Here is an 18,952-nt window from a genome sequence, read left to right on the forward strand (position 1 = left end):
TTAATATTGCATTTTCGTAAAATTGAGTTATTTTTTACCTATCTATGCATATGTTTTGTGTTTTATATATACATTTATCCCGGTTCTGATACCTATTATTGGTACCCATGAGCTACAAAATTTCGTTGATGTCTTTTAATAAGAGACTGAGTAGTTTCTGCATTACTTGGAGCCTGATATAACAAACAATATCTCAAGTCCATAATATCCATTTTCCCAAGGTATGCAGATTGTTGCTCATTCCGTGCCAAAGTTGCACAACAATGCTGCTACTTCATTTCCCCATGCTGCTGAAATTTTTCCCATACAAATCAAATGTATCATACGGGAACGAATTGAGAGCAAATTTTGAAAACTCTCCACGAATTGAGAGCGAAAAATGTCAGTATTTTTGGTGCGCTAAATTGAGTTTGGCGGTCAATTTGAAATGTGTCTTAATATTTGGAAAAATAACTTGATTTGTTTTGTCGAGTGACAGCTCTAATTCTTAAGTTATTTTTTTTAAAGAGGATGCAGGTTAGAGTGACCGCGCCGATAAAAATAAATAGACTTAACCCACTTAACACCCATCTATTTAAAAAGCTAAGCACCCTTTGTTAAACCGCGGAAAATAATACTGTTTGCAAAGGCTCCTTGTAGCTCCATTCTTCTCTTTACTTACAAAACAAAAATGACCGCCGACATCTTTCACCTTTAAAGCGTAAAATATGTTAAAGTTACATAAAAATAATCCCTTAATATACCGACGAAAAAAATAAACTTAGCGCACTTAACAGCGTTATATTAAAAACCTTGAGTTAAAGCACGGAAAATGACTGTTTGCAAATGCTCCTTTTCATCTCTAATCTAGTTTGCTGCGTAAAATTTGATTAATCAAACAATACAATATATAAACGATACATTCTCAAATCACAAAAACGTCATTGGACATATTGCACGCACCTTTTTTTCATGAGCAGAAATTATGTTTCGGATAAAGAATGTAAATTGCTGGGAAATAAAACCACGCAGAATTACCGCGTAAGTATAAACTTTTGACTCGATGACGGCCAATATACATGCTCGTGTTTAATCGTGACTTATCCTGGCAGCCTTGATCCTGGCAATACCAATATCACAGAGCAGTTGGACGCTTTTAAAAAGCACTCCGCCGAGTTTGAAAAGTCGAGAGCACAATGCCCCAAGACATTAATTCCACTGAAGAACAAGGATAGCGTGATGGACGTGGTTATGAAGCACATCGAAAGCAGTCGTTCCACCATTGTGAACGTGGACGGGGTGCGCTTCCTGTGCCACGATGTGGTTCTTTCGCTTTTTTCGGAACGTCTTAAAGAGCATATGAAAAAGGACTGCCTGCACTTCGAGACACCAGAGCTGGCATCTCGTGCATTCGATCAAATATACTGCTGGATGCATGGCGAGTGCAGCTTTGTGCAGAGCTTTGATCTATCACTTCTTAGAGCGGCTCGATTCCTGGCCATTCCCGAACTGCTCCACGAGATGTGGAAGCTACTGGACAAGAAGAACCTGATGGAATACGATGCATTCAAGATGATGTGCGGGTCGAGCGAAATTCATGAGATTCTGGAACTGCAGAAATTAATGGTGACTCGCATATCCAAGTGCACGGTGGTCATCTTCTCCTCCCCTCAGTACTTGGAGCTGAGTGAGCTTCAAGTGTGGCTGCTGCTAAAGTCCAGTCGGTTGGCAGTCAACTCCGAAATGGAAGTGAGTTTTTATCTGGTCAGTTCTGTTCTGGAACATTCATCGACATTTTATTTATTGCAAAGGTTTTTTATGGTGCCCTCTGCTGGCTGAGATACAAGTGGCCCATGCGTCATGCCAGCATTGGCAAGATCCTCAAGAGCATCCGCTATGGATTTATGTCCATCCTCATGCTGAGGAAGTTCACGCTGCCGTGTCGCACGCAGACCGGTCCGTTCGGAGATATCCTGGATGTGTTCATACAGTTGCCCGAGTTTAAGAAGATCCTGGCCGATGCCATGTTCTACAGCAGCCTGTTGACAACCACTTTGAAGCAACCGGACTGTCTGAAGGAGAGGCTGGCAGTGACCCGGATGAAGCTCCTTAGCCCTCGCCGTTGGATGATCGATGCGCGCTGCGAGTACCATCGCCCTGTATGCGCAACCATACCGAATATGTCCTTTGTGTCGTGGGAGGAGTACACAAAATACATGTTTATGTTGCAAAATGAGAAAACCAATCTCGACGTCTGCATTAGCTGTGTGGATGAGCCGGATACTGAGCGCGCTATCTGTTCGGCCTCGGAGAGCGTTCAGTCGTCGTTCTCCGATCTCCATAGCTCCACATCCTCACAGATTTCGGAGTTGTCCAAGGACACGTCCACCACCAGTTTGTCAAGCAGCTACGAAGACACTTCGGATGCCCTATCACAACTCTGCTTGAGTTCATCCTCATGGGAGAGCCGCCTGACCGCCATGGACTCACATGCATGGCAGCGCTGCCTGACCTCCGCCGATGACGATGACGAATTGTCCACATCGGATGAGTAGGAGTAGTACTTGTCGTGTTCCACTGAAGGGCCTTCCGCACAGTGCCATGCCAAAAGCAAAACAATTTTAAATATATTTTTAGAGAATAAAATAAATAAAATGAACGAAATGACTTTTGTATCTGGTTTTTTTTTTTAAATGTACACTCGATCGTCGCCTTTCAGTTTTCTAGGATTTTTTGAAGTTTTCCGAACTCCAAAAGTAATCTGTACTTGTGCTGGTTCCTCTATCGTTCCTTCCTATGGCAGCTATTTATAAAGGTGTACATATGTATAATAAAACAGACCACCGGTTATCAATACTAGAATATATGATCATAGGCAGGCTTCTGCAAGCTGCTGAATATGTAATCTTTGAGTTAATCATGCAGACGCAACGCATTACACATATGAACCACGAACAATGTCCGAGTGAGTGCTGGCCATAATTTTAATAAAAGGTCCACTCGAAGACACCTTATCAGCCGCAAGACTTTCATGAATGAAACTTTTGCAAAATTTATTGCCAGTGAATCTTACGATAAGGCGGCTTCGCCAGTATAAAAACGTAGCCGAGTTTCGGGAAAGGCATGAGTTTCAGCACTTGTTCAAGATGAAACTGTTCGTATTCCTGGCATTGGCTGTGGCCGCAGCTAGCGCTGTCCCCACTCCCCTGCAGAAGCAGACCCCTGTCCCAGTCAAGGACATTGAGGGCAGAATCACCAACGGGTACAATGCCTACGAGGGCAAAGTTCCGTACATTGTTGGTCTGTCCTTCGCCGGTAACGGCAACTGGTGGTGCGGTGGCTCCATCATTGGCAACACCTGGGTCCTGACTGCTGCTCACTGCACGAACGGAGCCGAATCTGTGACCATCAACTACGGCGCCAGCTTCCGCACCCAGCCCCAGTACACCCACTGGGTGCACCGCAACGACATCGTCCAGCACCACCACTACAACAGTGGCAACCTGCACAACGACATCTCCCTGATCCGTACTCCCCATGTCGATTTCTGGCATCTGGTCAACAAGGTTGAGCTGCCCAGCTTCAACGATCGCTACAACAGCTACGCCGGAGCCTGGGCTGTTGCCTCTGGCTGGGGCGGCACCTACGACGGCAGCCCACTCCCCGACTGGCTGCAGTGCGTCGATGTCCAGATCATGGATCAGGGCGAGTGCAGCCGCACTTGGTCTCTCCACGACAACATGATCTGCATCAACACCAACGGTGGAAAGTCCACCTGCGGAGGCGACTCTGGCGGCCCATTGGTCACCCATGACGGCAACCGCCTGGTGGGAGTGACCTCCTTCGGCTCTGCCGCTGGTTGCCAGTCTGGTCACCCAGCCGTCTTCAGCCGCGTCACCGGCTACTTGGAATGGATCCGCGACAACACCGGCATCTCCTACTAAAGAGTCCACTGAGAGATATTCCCATATTTAGTTTGGGATCCTTCAATAAAAGATTATGCAAAAAAACAACTGTTGAACATTTCGACTGGCAGAGCTATGGGAACATGCCAATAACAATGATTCGAACGCAAACCGAGTCTTGGCGGTTTATTTTCAAATCGATTCGATTATAAAACAGTCGATAAATCGAGTACGGCAACGCCAATGCAAAGTAGGGCTGCCAGATAGTCATACAGGGTTCTGGCACTCCAGTGACGTCAGTGTTGCCCCTAAGAGTTTTGTCCGTTGGATATTTGAAATGTGGCTCTCCAATTAACATTTAGGAACTTGTAGCCTGCCATCGCATTTATTGTTATTACAATAAGTTTACGAGTGAGTTGCCGCGCTTTTTAATGATATTCATGAGTTTTATATTGGTTTATTCTAGTACATAATAAAGGCGCGAGGTGCTTTTTTTTTTGGGGCCAGTCTTGTCCGAGCTGAGTGGGTGGTGATGGGAGGGGGGCTGGGTGTTTGTGTATGTGTGTGCACACTGACGGCTGTTGTGGTCACGCGCGCGTCCATGGCTCGGGCCCCAGAATGTGGAGCAGAGCAGCGCAGCTCAGCGCAGCGTGGCTTTATGGCTGTTGCTGTGGCAAGGTATTGCCTGTGGTGTCGTATGAAATGTGCTTGGAATTTACCAGACAGACCTTTGCCTTGTCGTCCACTCCTCCTACTTGGCCTGGTCTTCGTCCTGCGCCTGTGATAATCGCCCCGCTGGCTGCTTGACAGGCAAACAATGCTGTGAATTTGATTAAAATCAGCCAGCGTGTGCGTCTTCAGCTCAGCTCAGCTCAGTTCAGCTCAGCTCAGCTCTGGCTGCTCTTGTGGTTGTTCCTTCTGCTTGATTTTTGTCGTTATTGGAGCACACACACACACACACTGACACACACGCACACTACACCACACTCACATCTGGGGCAAACAGTGCCGAGCCTGGCTTATAGCCGCCTCGTTTGTAGCCACAGTCCGCTGCAGGCGGTGCGGTGCGTTCCACTAATTGCCAAACGCCTAAATTTGGCCTGGGAAATCGTTGGGTCTTTCATTTTTTTTGTTTCATATTTAAAAGGGGTATTTATGTCATTTTTTTTAATCTTGTTTGTTTTGTTTATTTTAAATCTTAATGATACGATTTAATAACGAGACTAAAACTACTCGTATATTGATGTCCATTTTTTATGGAGCAGCCGTAAAGATCCAAAAAAAAAACTTGCTGGAATGCCACAAATATCTTCGCGTGAATTGCTTGCAGCGGGAAAAGTGTGAAATGCATTTCTTCGTTGGGTTTCAGTGGCTGCTAATGAGCTCCAGCTGCCAGGGCGACACTTATGTATGTATGTATGTATGCCACTCCTCATCTCAGCCACCGCCCATACCTCGAGTTCTTCTTTCTCTTTCTCAGCTGGCTTCTTGTGAATTTGCAATGAGGCTAAAAGCTAATTAGTTGCCTGGATTTCCCAGCTGCCCCTACCCACTCATTCTCACTGTTCGTGGCTTCCTTCCTCCTGCTCCAACCAAGCGTTAATTTTTCCTCTGAATTGCACACAGGAGGCTCCTTAGGTGGAACGGTGGCTACACCCACTCCCACACACACACACACACACACACAGACACACAGAATGCAGGATCATCCACACGGCGAAACGAAACGGATGTTCTCGCGCCACGTTGGCTCCGGTCCCGGTCCAGGACCAGGTCTCCCTGCCAAAGCTTTTTTGTTGGGGTTTCAGAGGGTGTGTGTGTGTGTGTGTGTGCTGAGGGGGCTGCAGAATGTTAATAAATCTTATTTTTATCATTTGGCTATAAATACTGAATTTTTAGCTCCGGCCATGCTCAATTTATGGCCATTATTTATGTCGGAAAAGCGAAAACCTCAAACATGCTGCCACACTTTTTGCTCTCCCTCGACCATTGCTGTTGCTGTTGCTGCTGTTGCTGCTGCTGCTGCTGGCCTGCATTGTGCATCCATTTTTATTTGTTGCTGTTTTGGGCCAAAAGCAGCAACGAAAGAAATAAAGAAAGAAAGATACTCGGGCCATATTATTGCAATTTTCCAGTTGCTCCGCCCACGCCAGATCCGCAGGGAAAACGGAGATGCTGGCAGGAAAGGGAATGGCACAAAGCGAAATGAAATATGAAAAATTGCATTACACCTTAATAAACACCTCAGCTGGCGAACCACACCGGCGCGGATCGGTGCCGGGCATGGAGTGGGGCGTGGGGAGCGGCGAGCAGGGATGTGGGAGCCATCAGGCAGGATCAGAGCTTGAGGTATGACCGTACATACATATCTCCCCAATCGGCGCTGCAGATGGAGTCCAAGCCCGAGTCCGAATTGGATGGGGACGGTGGTCTGGGGTCTGGGGTCTGGTCGCTGGGGTCGGAGTGGAAGCCTGTGTGTGCCCTGCAGTGGCCATAATGAAGATTGTCTGCAGCTTAAGTGGACGCACGTTGCTCGCCCGCTGGATGGATGCTGTACCACTGTGTACGTACCAGTGGGTATGGGCTTGGGCATGGGAAGCAGCAGCACTGGGCCATGGACAGGCGGCGGGCAGGTAACTTTTGCGATCGCGATCATTTAGGCGCTCATCTGGCATAAAATTGTTAGAAACGCCCCGTGTGTGTGTGCGCCTCTGGGTAGGATGCACCTCTCTCTCTCCCTCTCTCCCGTTCCTCCGCTCCCTCCTGGCCATAACGTTTTTGCCATTAAATTAATAAATTAATGCGATCGTGCAACAGTCGATCATGTGGCCAGTTTCCAGCAACAGCAACAGCTACAGCTACATCTACAGGTTCAGCCTGTCAGAATTTCCAAAATCTCAATACAGAAAAGTTTATTCGTCTTTAATCAGAAATTTCTGGACAGCCTCAGCCCAGAAGTTTGAACAGTGCTCTGTGCAGGCACATAAGCGTCCTCTTATTGAATTGATCATCTTGTTTATTTTGGCTATACTTTTCGAACGATCTGCAGACACTGTGCTTGGGTCTGGAGTCTGGGGTCTGGCCGGGCAGAGTACTGGCCAGAGTACACCGAAGCAGCGTAGCGCTGGTCGTGATCGCAAAAGTGGGTGTTGCTAAGTGTTTTGGGGCCTCTTGGATGCTGGAGCATTGCAGACGCAATGGCTGGTTGCTGGCCGCAACTTTCGAGTGGAGCGGCAACAGAACCAGTCTGCCATTTTTACAACCCAACCTCTCAACTCTCTTCTGCCAGCGCGGCTCCTCTGCTCCTCGTGCATCATTAACGCGGGGGGAACGACAACGGCAACGGCAACTGCAACAACTGCAAGGAGAGGAAATAATTGCACGGATGGCACTGGAGGCCGTTCCGTTCCGTTCCATTCCCTGGATGCAGGCAATCCACGGTGGATTGCCGCGCCACGCTCTGGCCGCATCGCTGTGTTGCTCTGTTAATTTTACAGCCATGTCTGATATTGCTAAATGGCTGTGAGTGGATTCGTTTAAGCACCAATTTTATTACCAACAAGCATCACGTTGCATCTGCATCAGTTCGTTTCTCTATCTCTCTCTCTCTCTTCGCTCTGTCTCTTCTCTCTGTCTCTCTTTGGCCCAATGGGGCTCCATGGCTCCAGTCTCTGGCTTCAACTCCAACTCCAGCGCGGGCTCTGGCTCGGGTTTGTGGCAGTTGCTGTTGCTGTTGCTCCTGCTCCTGCTGCTGTCGCTGCAAGTGGAGAGATCCAATCAGGTTGCGCCTTTTTGCTTCAGTTCCAAACAGAAACCACTACAACCTCCACTTCTTGTGGCCATTATGAGCTGGCAGTTGTTATTTTTGTTGCTACGGTTTCTTCTGGTTGTTGCATATTTTTGCATTTGCAAGGAGGCTGGGGATAAGCAGAAATTATACACGATATACATACATACATACCTATACATACTTATACAACGAAAAAAGAGAGGGAAAAACAACGCCCCTGCAGCTGCCATTAATCGTTAATCACTTTTACATTGCACTCAAATTATATACACATTTATTGCAGCCAAAAATATGTTTTGTAATTTTTATTGCAACTTTCAAAGGCCCTAAGCACAGAGCTAGGAAGTTTGCAGCTAGTTTGGCATTGCTTTTAACTAATTCTGGGGAAGGTTTCAAGTTTATTAACAAATGAGTGAACGTTTTAATAAATATCGTAGCTGCTACATAAATTATTTCAACTGGATATCCTCTATATATAATTTAAATCTCCGCTTTGCTAGATCAATTAAACTGTAAGCTGCTTTTCCTTAATTCAATTTGACATTTTTGGATACATTAATTTGCCTGACATTTGTCATAAATATCCAACTTTTGTTGGTGTTGCAATTGTGAAAGAGCAACTGGTTAAAATAATTGCACAGATCGCTGCTCGTTGTAAAGATCAATCTTGGTATTTATTGTATATTTAATTTGTATTTTCGGACTATTTCGATTTCTCACAAAGTCTCATATGTTGAGATAGATACAGCGACTTTTCAGTGTTGTAATGAAATTCGTATTCGCTCGTATTTTTTTTTTGGAATCAGAGGAATTCGGAAACCCTTTGACATTCCTCTACCGTTGATGTTTTCACTAATTTGTTGAAGTATGTAATTCGATCAACTCCTAAGTGTTAACGATAAACCGATAATGATAAGCGATATTTACAATTTAAATGTGGGAAAAAAATCTTATGCAAAGTCGAGCTGATGGCTACAGGTCCGATATGTCACCAGTGTGGGACACTAGACACTTAAGATATATCTATGTACATATGTAGATATCATGAGTGCTAATGGGAAGTGACTTAATCGGAACTTGTCAATCTGCAGCTCGCATTACACTTGATTGGCTCACGTCGGTACTGGGATTTGGATTGGGATTGGGCTCGTTGTCCAGCTGCTGATGATCCCGTTTATGTGTCGACTAACTGCTCCACTTATTCGAAATCGCGCTCGAAATTGTTTGACGGCGGCTCAGGTTACAGTTGCAGCAGCGGCATCCCCCCGGTCCAAAAACTCAATCCCATTTCCAAGGACAATGGACCACCCGCCGGGGCTTTGTTTCTCCTGCTCGTTCGTGTGCTTGCGCAGGGGGAGGAGGTTATTTTTTTAAAGCCAGTCACGTGCCATCAACGACGACACTTCTGACATATCCGGCGGACCACACGCGCCGCCGACGACAACCCCCTTCTGACCCTCTTCTTGAGCCCTTGGGGCAGGGCTGCTGCTGCTGCTGCGGGCAAGTGTCAAGGCAGAGCAGAACAAAAAATTAGCGCATCACGTGCTGTGTCTACTGTGCCGCAATATCCTTTAACTGGCAACGTTGTCCTCATCCTTATCGTTATCAGCATCGCCTATCGATTTCGTTTAATATGTTAATCTGTGCCCGAACGGTGGTACTTGCTCCCTGGCCACTTGGCCACTTGGCCTCTCCCACCCTTTTGGGTTCCCTCCCCCCGCTGCTCTCTGTCAGCCTGTTCATTAGTGCCTCATAAAAGAGGTTTTCCAGCAGAATTTCCCACTGATATTTGGTAGCCTCTTTACTTGTTTTTTTTTCTTTTTTATTGAAGCCCTATAAAAATCATTGGATTGGTCCTGGTCCCCACTTAATGGGCGCCCACCAGAGAAAACGAGACAATCAAATAAAAATCAACGAAACGAAACGAAAAAGGCTTTAAACACCCATAGGACTAGGGGCACTTATCGGTGGAATATGGCGGCAGAGATGCAGATGGAGATGGAAGGAGAGAGCGCATTTATCTCAATGCGAGAAAGAACTAATTACTCCCCTGGAGTGGTTCTCTCCCCCCTACTTTCTCTCTCTGTCCGTATCAACTTAATGCCTGCGTTAATTGCCCAGCGCTGAGATTTTTCACTGCTTACATTTTATTTTTATGGCATTTCCCGGTAAAAACGCGTGAAAACTTCTTGCTAGCTGATCGAAATGACTTAAATTCGGGCCGTGCAACCGTTGACCTTTTTTTTAATGCTTTGACTTCTCACAGTAGTGGATAGTAGCGAGTCCCAGCTGATGTCCTTGCTAGGGTTTATGATCGGAGGATTAGGGGTGGAAGTCTTTTGCTGAAATGAAATTATGGCAGCAAAAAGAGGATAGAGATTTATGAAGTTATGATTGTCAAGGTTAAATGAATAATGAATACAAGTAACCTAAAACTTTATTTCGATTTTCTCATCAGCAGATTTCTTATTGGGGAATAGGAAAAAGAAAATATTGATTTATTTTGGACATGTCCCAGAATAATCTCGTTTACTTTTAGCTAAAATTCCTCAACCATAAATGTTTATCCAAATTGTTATTTGAATATATTCCAAAAAATATTTTTTAATTTAGGTTTCAATTCTGGTCGAAAGGTTCCTCAGGGATTTCCAATCTCTGCCACAGAAAGACAGGAAGAATGGCTAGCGATTTCAGTTAGGATCTGTGGGGTTTTGCTGCTGCTTGGGAAATGCTTAAAGCTTGGAGTTGAGAGTTCCTTTACCTTCAATAGAGCATATTCATCCTCATACATACATACATACATTCATTCATATGTACATTCATATGTTCCATTCGATAAGTGTTTAATGAAATCAAAAATGATCAGATCTCAGGCATCGCTGTGTGAATACTTGTTTAGTTCCATTATACCTCTTCCATTTTCATCTCTGATTTTTTGTACAAATCAGATTAAATTAGATCATGTTACAATTCGTTTATGTGGGGTGATTTCCACCTCTTGTTTTTCTTTAGTTTTTTATGCCTTGATTTCTCACACTGTCTCCCATCCATTCAGCCATCCATCCATTGATTGCTCATTTATATTGTATTTTGTTCTGTCAAAGGAGGAAAATTCTTTTGGATGGGCATATTGTGGCAGTCACTGAGGCAATTTCCCATACGCACACGCCCGTCACAACGGCCACACCCACCACCCACCACCACCCAACAGGCTACAGCACCCCATCACAGCAGAGCAGAGCAGAGCACAGCAGAGCACAAGTTGCAGTTTCCACCACCACCAGACCAACCGTTGCAGCATCATCATCCATCGTGGGGCAGGAGCTGGCACACCGGCCAAGGCTAAGCGGATATTCATTACACGAACCGCACGCTGCCACGCGCCGCCGCTTTAGCACCCTCTTCGGGATGGATGGACTTGGACTTGAACGCGTCCTTGGACGGGCTTACACTTTACATATGTCACGGATATCCCCGTGGGAGGGTTCTCGTTTCTGACTTCTGAGCGGAGTCAACCCGCTGATCCTGTTTGCTGTAAATAATGCGATTAACGGCATCACGCAGCCAGCTTCTGATCCTGTTCACCCGCTCGCTGCTGCTGCTGCTTGAGAATATGCCGTGGGGAGGGGGGGTTGTTAATGAGCCACTGAAGGAACTGCGCTCCACAGAGATTCCCCCGGATTAGTGCTACAAATTTGCGCCTGAGCCTGGTGTGAAATATGAATGGACTGGAATCTGACGGGGGTAGTGTATCAGTGGCGGGGTGGGGTGTGGGGTGTGGGGTGGTATCAGGGAATGAAAAATTATTGGTTTTGGGTTTGGGTTTTTGGGTTTGTCATTGTCTCTACATGTTAGGAGAGGCACCCCAAATCCTCAGGGGCCCCTGCCCCTGCCCATTAAGGCGTCTTTAGTGCTTCACGACGTATGCCATTCACTGGCTTGGAAGTAATTTTTATTAACTTTGCCAAAAGTGCACAAAATAATCGCATTAATGTTGCTCTAGCCTCCCCACCCCCCACCAACCAACTCTAGCCCCTGTGTTGGCCACGTGTGAGCCAAAATGACTAACTGACGAACTGACTGACTGACTGACTAACTGACTGTCAGGTCGGGCCGTGTCATTGTCGTGTCTGCTCAAAGGTTGGGAAACGCCAGCGGGTCTGGCGCGTTTTCCTGCACTTTTGTCTTTGCCCAGCCGGTTGGGGCGTGTCTTGCAAAAGCGCTTGGAAAATCTCATTTTCCAGGCAGGCAACCATCAGCCTCAGCCTCAGTCTCAGCCGGGGCAGCTGGGAGAACTCGAAGCTCGAAAGCCAAGTGTGCGAAAATTTGATAAACGCCGACCCCCAAAAGGCGCATGATTTATGGATCGGCAATGCCAAAAAGGAAGAACCAACCAACCCATAGCCATAGCCATAGCCATAGCCCGTAAACCCAGGTCTAAGTCAGAACCGGAGAGCGTTAAAGGGGTGTGCTGTGTGCTGCGGTGTGGGTATGGGGCGGAGGCTGTGCTACGTTTTCCCGGTATAAAGTGCTAAAAAAACCACACATATAAAAATTGACTAAATACAAAACATGACAGACGGCGTGCGAGTATTAATAATAATGCGTTCAGCCGACGGCCCCGGCCCCAGCCCCGTCCGATCTGGCAGCAGTTCCCTTCGCTTTTGTTGCTGTTGTCGTGGTTTATAAAGTGCAAAAAACGTTGTACTCTTTTTCACATTCACATTCGATAAAAATCGCATGATCATAAATTTACACTTTGCACAGCCTCCGCGGCAACGCCCACCCCGAAAAAAACAAAAAACCAAAAAAGTGGGAGAAATCGGAGTGCAGGCTGAGTGGGGGTGTGATGCGGCGCGGCCCGGCGCGGGGGGCAGGGCAGCGAAATATACACGCAACGGCAATGGCAATACGAACCGGCGGCCTTTTGGGACGCGTGAACGATTGGTAAATTGTTGTGGTCAGACCTGGTCTTGGATTGGCTTGGCACGGTTTGGATTGCCTTCTCAGCGGTCCTTTGCGATACACACTTTGTGGCAATTGTAATCAGAAATGCCAGAGAACTGCACAGGGCTCAACCAGTTGATACTGTGTGAAGGGACAGTGTCCCAGCACAGCACTTCAATTTTCAAACTCTTAATGGGAAAAATAAAAAGAGATTAGCTACCAGAGGCCTCCTCCTGCCCCCTTGTGTAATATAACCCTGGGCAGCCCGACTCTTGCCAAATCCATTCCGATGCCAGCACACTCCATGCAGTACCTCTGCCCATTACAGGGTAGTCTTAGGGGGGAGGAGGGGGCCACGCGAAAAACTGCATTTATTGCCTTTCGATTTTTTACAAATCGTTGAAATATTTTTCACAGAAAAGCCGCGTGCGCTTCACATTTCAAACGCGAATCCTGGGGCGGGGGTGGGCGTCCACACAGACACGCCCATTTAGCGCGCGGTGTGAAGTTATTTAATTGCGAAGCGTTTTGCGCGCGCGTTTTTAATCGCCTGGCCTGCCAGCCACGCACTCAATCGATTATGCGTCTCTCTCGCTGCGCTCTCTCTCTGTCTCTGTGTCTCTCTGTCTCTCGTCCTACGTCTCTGTTTGGCTTATCGCCTTGACCAAATCCTCTGGTGTCGCATAATTAATGAGCTGCACATCATTTGCATATTTCTAATTTAATCAAAATGATTTGATTCGCATGTCCAGCCTATGGCAACAAAAACAACAATGGGTAATCTATGGGCCAGGCCATATAACGACGCTGCTGCTGCTTGGTGCTGCCATTGTGTGTGTGATGCATGTGCATGTCCCTGCAACATTATAAATAAATCAAAATACAATTTCTCAGAAATTGCGATGCCCTATCGAAATCTACCGAGGACGACGGACCCCCAAACATAAACACGGGGCAAAATATCCACCCAAAACATGTTGATAGGCCTTCGGGGTGAAGGATGGAGAGGTCGGGACAGTAGGGGTACAGTATGTTGTCTTGCGGGGGCGGGGCAAGTACCGCGAGACGTCTACGCAAATGCAAACGCCACAAATGCCATGGCCCAAGAGGCAGAGGCAGCAGCAGAGGCAGCGCTGCACATGCAAGAAGTGCCTGAAACCAAGGCGGAAAAATCGTTGTTCAGCTGGTTCCTACGAGTACGAGTACGAGTCGAGTCAATACACCCCCCTATCCCGCCTCGCCTATGTAACTCTTAACTAGAGCCCAGCAGCAGGAGCAGTCCAAGTCCAAGCCCAAGTCCACATGTCCTCCTGTGCATGCCGTGCAATTATTTTGAACTTAAATTCGTATTTTGTTCGAATCTTGTAAATGGATCTTGTTTGGTCTGCTCCGGTCCAGTCCGGTCTGCTCTGCTCTGCACGGGGACTGCTCTGGGCCAGGTCTTAGCCAGACTCGGGCAAGTGGAAGATGTTGTTTCAGCTCTCTTCTTGTCGTTCAGATTTCATATGCAAAATATACACAAGCTCCCGAGGTTGCCAGCGCAAGGTTGCATGATGCATGCGACTTCAGTTTACCCTATCGACAGCGAAATTTGAGAATTTTTTATTTAGTTTTGAGAGTTGATAAAAAAAGAAAACACTTCAGGAAATGCATTGGCGCCAGCTTTTAGAATTTCATAGCAACGAGCTTAGAGCTATATAATTGACATATATTTCCATATGCGTTTCCAACAGCGTTATCTTCTGCGGAGGGGAAATGATTGCTAGATTGAATTTTAGCTTAATATTTTGTTGAGTGCAGATAATGTTATGCATACTCGAAGTCTTGATCTTGATAGTACACACACAGCACTTTGATGTGCTTGAACTTTATTCAATATATATAAATAAATTATACAGCACGAGTTAATAAAATTTTCCCCTACTTCTAAGTACAGCCAAATGTATGTTATAATTTATAATCCTAATCCTACAATTGATAGCAACAGATACTTTCCCATTGTGTGCATATTATTGGCCTTTAGTTTCGCTATACAGCCGAACTGGGACTGCTACAGGGTAGCAAACAAGTTAGTCCGCCGCAAACGACTTTCAGAGTGCAACACGCTCAGCTGGCTAGGCAAGACTAGCCAAAGAGAAAACTACTAGCGCTAAATTGACATCAAATTGACGTTTATTTGGCTAGAGGAACAGAACAGGACAGAAACAGCGGCCAGCAGAGAGATCCTCGCCAACTATTCAGTGGAGCTTTCCTGATTGAAGAAACGGACGGGAGAAAGGGAGAAAATGAGCATACTATGGCTGTGCCAACAACTGCAATGCTTGCCTCATACTTCAGAGACCTGCTCGTTGAGGCGCCGCACGCCGTTGGCGGAACGTTCCGGCCAGCGCCATCTCCGGTATCGCCTGAAGCAGCCCTCCTCCTCCAGGATGCGGTAGAGATGCAGCAGAAGAATGAGAAACACCACCAGCAGCGTGACCATGGCCAGGACATCGCGTAGCGTCCAATACGGATGAATGCCAGCCACCCCGGCCTGGTCTCGTTTTTGGGCCAGCACCTGGCCCTTGGCCGGGGGCCAGTCCGCGTCCAGCTGGGTATTGTTGAACGGAGTGTTGGGCTGTCCTCTAGGCGGCAGATATACCCCGCGATCCGTCAGGTAGGTGGCCATTTTGCGGAAGAAGATCACACCCCACTCGTTGTCGTTGAGGCCCAGCTCCTTGAGTCTTTCGTGCTGGCTGTGCAAGAGTTCGTAGTCCAAGTCGTTCAGCCGATTCCCCTCGAGGTACAAGCTCTCCAGATTCTGCAGCCCCGCAAAGCTGTCGACCTGCACGGCCAGCATGTGATTGTGGGACAGGTCCAGGTGGTTCAGCCGCGGGGAGAGCAGCGGCGAGTCCACGGGCAGACTGCCCACCCGATTGTAGGCCAGATTCAGGTACCGCAGGCTGGGCAGGAGAAACAGCTCTTTGGCGTCGCCGTCCCGAGAGACGTCGCCATTGCCGGGCTGGGGCAGAGCCTCAATGAGATTCTTGGACAGATCCAGGCTATCCAGATTCCACATGCCCCGCAGCAGCGTGTCGGTATCGTTGCCATCCAGCAGATTGCCATGTAAGTTCAGATGAAGGACGGAGCTCTTATCGCCAATGCTGAGATGCGTCAGCTCGTTGTTGTCCGCCAAGAGCCTGATAACGCTGCCCTCGATGACTAGGCTGGTCACCCCGCTCCCCTCCAGGAACACGGTGTGGGCACTGTGCAGACGCAGCTCCGTCAACAGGCCACAGTGACTCAGATCGAGCAGTCGCAGGTCCGCGAGATGGCCCAGGGTCTGGGGCGTGAGCACAGTCAACCGATTGCCGTTGAGCATCAGCGTACGCAGCTTCGAGTTCTGGCCAAAGATGGTGCCCGGCAGCGTCTCGAGCTCGTTGCCGCTGAGATCCAAGTAGAGCAGCTCCACCAGCGGATCGAAGGTATGCTCCAGTATCTGTCCGATGCCGTTGGCCTGCAGCCCGAGCAGCCGCAGGCGAGCGAGTCCCTTGAAGGCCCGCACGTGCACCGTGTGTATTGGTGTTGTGGCCCAGCTGTAGCATCTCCAGGCGGGGCACCGTCGCGAACTGCCCGTCGCGCAGCACCCACAGATTGGTGCGCTGCATCTGCAGCGCACTGAGATTGGACACCGGACTCAGGCTCTCCTGGCTGATGTAGTATGTGCTGCAGTTGCGGATGACCAGGCTGCTGAGGTTCGGGAGTGAGATTCAGCACCACCCACGGCACCGACAGCCTGCTGCAGTTGCTCAGGTGCAGCTCCTTCAGTCTCACAGCCCGATCGGCCGCGTAGGCCACTGACTGATCCCCCAGACTGCAGTAGGCGTTCGGGCAGCTGGCGCTTAGGTTGAAGCGTCCGGTGGCATCGAACACGGACAGGGTCCCCGCCGAAAGGGAAGCAGCGTAGAGCAGCAGCAGCAGCAGATACAGGCACAGATGTAGTTGCATCTTCCGATTCTATGGGGCTTTGTCTGTCACTGAAAGACTCGCTTTGTGCACTGAATGCTCTCTCGAGCCTCAGTTCTGACTGCATCGGCGGCTTATCAGTCGAGCGGGGCAGTGGGCAGTGCGGAAGGGGCTTTTCATGCTGATAATAGCAAAGCGTGTGCTTGAAGCTTAAAGCCCCTGGGAAGCTTTTGCCGACACGAGCGTGCAGGCAACAAAGTAGAGCTTCGCTTCCCCCACATGTCGCTGGCGATAAGTCACAATGTCAGACTCAAACATTGCGATCCAGAGTGGACCCAAGGGCGTGCTTAGCTTTACAGTAAGTTCTACAGCTCCTCGAAATTTCTTTTCATGTTTTATATTTTCTCTGAGTGTATGCAACGTTAGCAGCGGCTGTTCAGCGTTTTGTCAGCATTTTGACACTGATAATAAACAGACTTGGGCTCCATTGGAGCTCCTCTCTGTCTCTCTTCTGCTGCCTTGGGAGACCTTGTGTAAATATATCAAATGCCTGGAACATCTTTGCTTATCAGAGACAACCTTCCAACAAGTTCCACAGAAAAAGGAGTTGGCTTGGCTGTGAAAGAGACAGAGAGAGAGAGAGAGAGAGAGATCCTTTAATTCCCTGCATAATTTCAAATCAGACAAGCGTTAAAAACATTTCATTATAACGCTACACAATCGGAATATTTAATGATTTAATCGCCCCGCCAAATCGGGCAGCACAACCAGAACGAGCCGTGGCAAACACCTAAGCAGATGAGGATGAGTGGCCTGGCCTGGCCTGTGCGTGGAGCTTTAGCTGTAGCAGGGAATGGAACTGGGACTGGGATTGAAGCTGAGGCCCAGAGAAGGAGTCGCTGCAGTCTCGATAAACTGCTTCAAATTCACAGATTTTAAATTTAAAATCGTTGCAGCAGCAACGGCAGCGGCAGCATCACCAGAGGAACATGTAAAGGTCTCTCTCAAGATCTCCCCTAACCATTCTCCACTCCATTCCCAAGCTGGCTGGCTGGCTGGCTGGCTGAATGTCTGGAGCAACGTAGCTTCGATATAATGGCGCGAGTTTCATGTTTACAAAAAAGATTATGCAGTCCCAGCCACAGCCACAACCACAGCCACAACGGACAGCAAACGTGCAGAGGTTGCCGAGAGCTGGAACCTGAAGATGGAACCTGAAAACTGAAACTGGAGTTCTAATTAAACAATTCGTAGAATTTCGCGTTAATTGCGAGAAAACGACTTGAACGTGCTCAACGGATTGGCTCAGACTAAGGAAGGGGGGTGGGTATAGCTATCCCCCCCCCCCACTCCCACTCAAAACAGTTGACACGTTCGCGGAGGGATTTCTTTTGTGTTAGGCAGTGAGAAAAAGCTTTGTGCACTTTGCCTAGATCTGGTCTCATTATGGTGGCAGTTTAAGTGGGGATGAGGGGCCTATTATTAACATGACACCAAACACACACAATTGCACACCCTCCCGGACACGCCCCAGCACAGCGCTACTCTGGGGACTGGCACTGGGACTGAAACTGGGGACCTGGACAGCTACATTGTACATGTGTGGAGGATCGCAAAAACAGAGAGAAAACTCAATTCAAATTATCGCCAAACAAGATCGACAGATGTTCGAACTAAAGCAACAAACACACCAAAACTCTAAAAAAAAGGAAGGAAGATGTAGAGGTAGAGGCAGAGCCAGAGCGAGAGTCAAAGCCAAAAGAGAGGTCAATGAGGTGCAGCGACCGATCGGCCCCAGATCGATCTTCCTCCGTTCACTGACCAAAAGTCCAAGTGCCAGTTGAAGCCAAAGCAAGAGCAAAAGCAACAGCTAAAGCAGTCGCACGTCTCGCTGAGCAAATAACGCCCCAAAAAAAAAAACACACACTACACACTACTCGCAAACCCTTTAATCTAAACCACTTTGGGCAATGGCAGAATGAAGATCGGCCCCGATGCCCGATTCCGATGCCGATGCCGATCATCGACAACAACGCCACGCATATTTCGCATAGCCCAGGCACACCTTTCCACCCAAAGTCCGCCGAAAATGCTAAAGGAAGGAAGGAAGGCAGGAAGGCAGGCAGGGATAACCTCAAAGCATGATCGGACAACAAAAGCATAGGAAAGTGAGGCCAAGGCACTGGCACTGGCACTGGCATTATGGCAAATATGTTTTTTGGTTTGGTTTGTTTTTTATGCCAGGGTATGCTTGGGTTATTGTTGAGGATCCGGAGCCACGGCAAAGGGCAGAGACAGCAGAGGGCAACCCTAACGCAGCGCTACCGTCATCATCAGCACTCCATTCTTCTGGTCGATCATCCTCACTCGTCATCGTGCTCGTCAT

The 18,952-nt window shown here is 48.0% G+C and overlaps 2 protein-coding genes and 1 pseudogene across 2 annotated transcripts; 2 read left to right on the forward strand and 1 right to left on the reverse strand.

Moving 5' to 3' along the window:
• The first annotated feature begins 888 nt into the window (after window positions 1-888).
• On the forward strand, window positions 889-2,618 carry LOC111077380. Its single transcript, XM_022371672.2, has 3 exons — window positions 889-1,020; window positions 1,092-1,728; window positions 1,791-2,618. The coding sequence occupies exons 1-3, from the start codon at window positions 965-967 to the stop codon at window positions 2,532-2,534; spliced, it is 1,437 nt and encodes a 478-aa protein (XP_022227364.2). The 5' UTR covers window positions 889-964; the 3' UTR covers window positions 2,535-2,618.
• A 482-nt stretch (window positions 2,619-3,100) lies between these two features.
• LOC111074049 (serine protease 1-like) lies at window positions 3,101-3,924 on the forward strand. The gene has a single exon (XM_022366711.2). The coding sequence runs from the start codon at window positions 3,126-3,128 to the stop codon at window positions 3,921-3,923; it is 798 nt and encodes a 265-aa protein (XP_022222403.2). The 5' UTR covers window positions 3,101-3,125; the 3' UTR covers window position 3,924.
• A 10,851-nt stretch (window positions 3,925-14,775) lies between these two features.
• LOC111082496 lies at window positions 14,776-16,678 on the reverse strand (annotated as a pseudogene).
• Between the last annotated feature and the right edge of the window lie 2,274 nt (window positions 16,679-18,952).

This window comes from Drosophila obscura, unplaced genomic scaffold (genome assembly GCF_018151105.1).
Source record: "Drosophila obscura isolate BZ-5 IFL unplaced genomic scaffold, ASM1815110v1 contig_150, whole genome shotgun sequence".
NCBI classification, from domain to species: Eukaryota; Metazoa; Arthropoda; class Insecta; order Diptera; family Drosophilidae; genus Drosophila; species Drosophila obscura.

Bases quoted from the DNA above. Each gene is read 5' to 3' on its own strand.
- LOC111074049 (XM_022366711.2), top strand. From the start codon at position 3,126: ATGAAACTGTTCGTATTCCTGGCATTGGCTGTGGCCGCAGCTAGCGCT.
- LOC111077380 (XM_022371672.2), top strand. From the start codon at position 965: ATGTTTCGGATAAAGAATGTAAATTGCTGGGAAATAAAACCACGCAGA. The intron at 1,021-1,091 runs GTAAGTATAAAC...TTATCCTGGCAG, and splicing joins AAACCACGCAGAATTACCGC to CCTTGATCCTGGCAATACCA. The intron at 1,729-1,790 runs GTGAGTTTTTAT...TTTATTGCAAAG, and splicing joins CAGTCAACTCCGAAATGGAA to GTTTTTTATGGTGCCCTCTG.